General features: G+C 54.3%; 2 protein-coding genes across 2 annotated transcripts; one reads left to right on the top strand and one right to left on the bottom strand.

The window, feature by feature from the left end:
• Positions 1–716: 716 nt before the first annotated feature.
• Positions 717–1,844, top strand: ETH_00009325 (uncharacterized protein; the record flags this gene model as incomplete). Its single annotated transcript, XM_013380567.1, has 2 exons — positions 717–1,139; positions 1,383–1,844. 2 exons carry the CDS (start codon positions 717–719, stop codon positions 1,842–1,844), a joined length of 885 nt encoding a protein of 294 aa, XP_013236021.1.
• Positions 1,845–3,047: 1,203 nt separating this feature from the next.
• ETH_00009320 (uncharacterized protein) lies at positions 3,048–3,318 on the bottom strand (the record flags this gene model as incomplete). Its single annotated transcript, XM_013380566.1, has 2 exons — positions 3,048–3,154; positions 3,216–3,318. The coding sequence occupies 2 exons, from the start codon at positions 3,316–3,318 to the stop codon at positions 3,048–3,050; spliced, it is 210 nt and encodes a 69-aa protein (XP_013236020.1).
• Positions 3,319–5,278: the final 1,960 nt, after the last annotated feature.

Below are 5,278 nucleotides of genomic sequence, written 5' to 3'. Positions count from 1 at the left end.
ACATTTCCTGGATTGCTTCCGACAAATCAGCAGCAGCACAGAAGGCCGTCACTTCAGTCTGCTGCATTGCTGCTGCTGCTTGCTGCCGTTTACGCTCTCCCCTCTCCTGCAGCAGCAGCAGCAGCAGCAGCAGCAAAGTTAATCCAGGATGCATGCGCCGAGTAGGGGCTGCAGGCAGCAACTGCGTCGCTTTTGCTTCTGCTGAACAGCTGTAATTGCTGCCGGCGGCGCAGCGCAGGAGGATTTGCTGCTGCTGCGTCCCGTGCTGCTGCTGCTACGCCTGCTGCTGCTGCTGCTGCTGCTGCTTCGGGGAAGCACCAGGAGAGCAGCACGCCTCTTCTCTTCCTCCTCCTACGAAATTCACAGAGCTGACAGCAGCAGCAGCAGCAATAGTACCTGCTGCAGCAAGGCAAAGACGGCAGCAGCAGCACTCAGGCAGCAACAGCAATCTCAGCAGCTAAGGCAGCAGCAGATGCAACAGCAACAGCAGCAGCAGCAGCATCAGCAAGAAGCTCCATAAGCTCACTTCTTGCTGACGCTTCCGCATTTCAATAATTGCCGCAGGGGTCACACCTGAACACAAGGGAATGCTGTTGCTGCTGTTGCTGCATTTGCTGCTGCTGCTGCTGCTGCGCTTTCTGTTGCATTTCTGCTGCTGCATACCTGCCAAGTTAGGTGTCTCCATAGAGAAGCCCCGCTCTTCAAGGGCCTTCATAATGCTGCTCAAGCCCTGCAGCAGCAGCAGCAGCAGTAGCAGCAGCAGCAGCAATCGCCAATCCACAGTGCACATCAGCAAGGGGGGCGGCAGCAAGGGCCAAAAGAAACGTCTGAGCAGCCGCAGCTGCTGCAGTCCAAGAAAGCAGCAGCAGCAGCAATACGAAGAGCAACAACAGCAGCAGCAGCAGCAACCTCCTCTGCAGCAAGCAACAGCCGTACCAGCTACACCAATACCCGCGAGGGCAGGAGCAGCAGCGCCAGCAGAAGCAGAAAGAGCAGCAGCAGCAGCAGCAGCAACAGACCTCCTCAGCAGCAACATGCATCGGCGTGTTGCCCTCGTGGTCTGCGCAGGCTTCAATATCCAGCTTTTTGCTTTTCAGGATTTCCAGAGCAGCAGCAAGCAGCCGGTTGGCCAGTGCGAGGTGACTGCAGCAGCAAACACACGCCGCTGTTGCTGCTGCTGCTGCTGCTGCCTCGGCTGCCGTCTGTCGCGGTGCCAGTGCAAACGAACGCAATTAGTCTCCTGCCATCGCTGCTGCTGCTGCTGCCACGGCTACTTTCAGCGCTACTTGTGCTACTAAAGCAACAATAGCAGCAGCAGCGAAAGCCGCTGCTGCTGCTGCTGCTGCTGCTGCTGCTGCTGTTGGACTGACAGTGGTGTGCAGCCCTGCGCGTCTTTGGCGTTGGGCGAGGCCCCCCGCTGCAGCAGCAGCAACGCAGTTTCTTCATTTCCCTCTTTGAGAGCCAAGTGGAACGCAGTGTCTGCGCAAAAGCAGCAGCAGCAGCAGCAGCAGCAGCAACTGATCAGCTGCAGCTACGCCGCGACGGGCCCCAGCGGCAGCAACAGAAGCGACGAGGGAGAGCAGACTGCACCGGCGGAAAACTTGTGGCTATGCAGCAGCAGCAGCAGCAGCAGCAGCAGCACCAGCAGTAACAGCAGCAGCGGCAGCAGTAACGCACCGCCGGCAGCGTTTGTTGCTTCGCGAGGAGCGCTTCTATTGAGCAGCAAGGCCACAACCTCTGTCTGGCCAAGCGCTGCAGCAGCAGCAACAGCAGCAGCAGCAGCAACAGCAGCAGCAGCAACAGCAGCACAAGGTGCATCAGCAACAGCCTCTAATGGAGGGTAGCAGCAGCAACTGCAGCAGCAGCAACTCCAGCAGCAGCAGCAGTGAAGCCGGGAGCGGAAGCAAGCCCACTGGCAGCCAAGTGCAGCGCCTGCAGCAGCAAACAGACGCAGCGAAGCAGCAGCTGACAGCAGGCTAGACGAGCGGCGGCGGCGGCAGCAGCAGCAGCAGCAGACAAAGCAGCAGCTGCTGCAGCAAACGCACATTGTTTTTCTCTTTGTCTGCTGCTGCGATGTCGCAGCCCTTGACACTCAAAACTGAAAAGGAAGCCGCAGCAGCACAAACACGATCCGGCTGAAGCAGCAGCAGCAGCAGCAGCAGCTGGAGCACTGGCAGCTGCACCAACAACAGTAGAACCTGCAGTAACAGCAGCAACAGCAAAGCAGCTGCAGCAGTGGCGGCTGTAGAAGCAGCAGCAATGGCAGCTGCAGCAGCAGCAACTTCAGTAGCACGTGCAGCAGCAGCAGTAGCAGCAGCAGCTGCAGCAGGTGCTGCTGCTGCTGTTGCTTCAAGAGTGGCTACAGCTGCACAGCTGCTGCTGCCAGCTGCTGCTTATGCGGGAGTCCGTTAGCTGGCAGCACATGCAAGGCTGCAGCAGCTGCTGCTGCAGAAGCTGCTTCTGACGTCGCTGCAGCAGCGAAAGAGTAGCAGCAAAATCAAAAGCAGCAGCTGCAGCAGCAGCAGCTGCAGCAGCAGCTGCAGCAGCAGCTCCAGCAGCAACAAACCTTGTCTAACGATTGCCGGGTCTCCTCGGCAGCCCGCGACCGCATGCAGAAGAGCAGTAAACCCGCTGTCTCTCTGCAGCACAAGAGCAGCAACAGCAGCAGCAACTGCTGCTGCAGCTCTAGCACAGCAGCACCAGCAGCAGCAGCAGGATCAGCAGCAGCAACACCAGGGCCAACAGCAGCAGATCCTACGGCCTGCGCTTCCCCTTCCCGCCCCCCAGCGCTCTGCTGCACCAAGCAAGCTTAAACAGAAGCAGCAGCAGCAAGGGCAGCAGCAGCGAGGCAGCAGCAGCAGCAGCAGCCGCTGCAGCAGCAGCAGCAGCAACTCACATCTGGAGCATTGATAAAAACAGCAGGGGACTCCAGCACCACTGCCAAAACGTCTGGGTCACCCTCTCGAGCAGCAATGTGCAGCGCAGACACTGCAGAGAAGCAGCAGCAGCAGCAGCAGCAAAAGCAGCAGCAGCAGCAGCAAGAGGAATTAGGGCAAAGAAGACGCATTTTCTGCTGCTGTTGATGGTGTGTCCCTGTCTCCCGAGCCTCTCTCCCCAGCTCCTCCCTGCTGCAGCTGCTGCTGACTCCTGCTGTCTCGATTGCTGCTGCTGCTGCTGCAGATGCTGCTGCTGCTGCTGCTGCTGCTCTGTCTCACTGCCCTTCTTGTTGAGCGCTGAGGGATCCGCCCCCTCCTCCAGCAGTCTCTTGACTGCATCCGCATCTCCCCGCAGCACGGCTTTTGCCAGTGCCTCTGTCATCTTAGGGTTTAGGGTTTAGGGTTTAGGGTTTAGGGTTTAGGGTTTACGCGTTGGGAGCTAGTGAGGAGACAGAGACATTTGGCGGCGAAACGCCGAATGCCCTGTCTACACTGAAGAAGCAACCGCAAAAAAAAATGAAGGTTCGGGTTTAGGGTTTGTGGTTTAAGGTGTAGGGTTTAGGGTTTAGGGTTTAGGGTTTAGGGTTCAGGGTTTAGCGCCCAGGGGCCCCACCCCCGACAAGGGGCTGGGCTGGTCCTTTGCTAGGCAGATAAACCCTAAACCCTCATTCATTAGTGTTTTGTCTCACCATGAGCTTTATTTTTGTCGCAGATTCCAAAAGCCTAAACGCCAAACCCTAAACCCCAAACCCTAAATCAGGGTTTTGAGTGGCCGCTGCTCGCAAGCGTGGCTGGGGGCTGTTGCTCTGGCCTTCTCCGCCCTCCCAATAAAATAGACAAAATAAATAAATAAAAGTAAATTAATTTAAATGATAAAGACAATAAATGAAAAATAAATCAATTTAAGGGTTTGCGAGGGTTTAGGGTTACGAAGTCGAGGCGAGGGTTTAGCTACTAGCGAATGAGTCGGCGGTCTAGGGTTTAGGAAAGCGAGGCGAGGCTTTAGAATGAATGATTAGTTTAGGGTTTAGGGTTTAGGGTTTCAGTAGTAGCTGCTGATATTGGCGTAGCAACACAGCCTGCAGCAGCGAGCGCTGCAGCAGCAGCAGCGCAGGCAACAGCAGCAGCAGCAGGACAGGCAGCAGCAACAGCAGCAGCAGCACAGGCAGCAGCAGTAGCAGCTGGTCCTGCTGCTGCTCCAGCACAAGTCGAACAGGAGCAGCGAGCTGGAGCTGCGGCATCTTCTAGCCCGGGTGCTGCAGCAATGCCTTCTCAAACCCTAAACCCTAAACTAGGGTTTTTTATCGTAGCTCGCCTACAGCTGTAGCGGCTGCTGTTGTGTGCAGAGTCGCAGCCTTCCTATCATAATCGGCAGCAGCAGCAGCAGCAGCAGCAGCAGCAGGAAGGAGATAAGCATGAATATCAGATAAAATGTATTAATTTAAAATTGGCTGAATTGAATTAAATGTAAAAATGCAAAAAGTTGTTTAGTGCATTTAAAATGGATCTTTGAATTTCAAAAAAGTATTTCTTTTTAAAACATTTCTTTGCATGCTTTGCAGCAAAGAAGCAGAAAAAACATTTTTAAAATGCCATTAAAAGCCTCTTTTATATTTTCCGCTTTTCTTCATTTGCAATCTTTTAAAAATGCAAAATTTTAAATTTAATTTTTTCGTTTTTATTTTTTGCATGCGCATGCATTGCCAGGTGTACGTACACCTGAGCAGCAAACACCTGCAACGAAGAAAAAGTAAAATGTTTCTTTTGCAAAATGAAATAAAATGCATGCAAAAAGGAAAAGGGTATTTATTTAATTAAACGCATTTTATTTATTTTCACTTACTTCTAAATTGAGTTTGTGGCAGTGCAGATAAACAAATTAAGTTTTTAGAATTTGTTTAGTCTGAAGACACAACTTTAAAGACAATATGCATGCACGCTGCCGGCTTGCTGCTAGCCCTCTCGGCGTCAGCAGCAGCAGCAGCAGCAGCAAAGAAGCCCCAGAGAAAAGGGGACAAAAGAAGCAGCAGCAGCAGCAGCAGCAGGCATAGCAGCAGCAGCGGCAGCAGCAGCGGCATTGCTGCTTGCTGCTGCTGTATGCTGCTCCCACGCAGTCCGCCGCTGGAGACACAGACAGAGAGAGCAGCAGCAGCAGCAGCAGCAACTTGGCGTTATTGCTGTTTGCTGCTGCTGCGTGCTGGACTCTGGCTGGGGGCTGCAGGAGCTGCGGGGACACCTGAGGAGCCCAAGACTTCTGCCGCTAACTCTTCAGCTTCTTGAAGCAAACTGCCTGCAGCAGCAACACATTGGATGGAGACAGTAAAGCAGCAGCAGCAGCAACA

The sequence above is a fragment of the Eimeria tenella genome, genomic scaffold, assembly GCF_000499545.2.
Source record: "Eimeria tenella Houghton genomic scaffold, Eth_scaff714, whole genome shotgun sequence".
Lineage (NCBI taxonomy): Eukaryota > Apicomplexa > Conoidasida > Eucoccidiorida > Eimeriidae > Eimeria > Eimeria tenella.
Note: the sequence above shows the minus strand (reverse complement) of the source record. Positions and strands in the feature narration are given on the sequence as shown.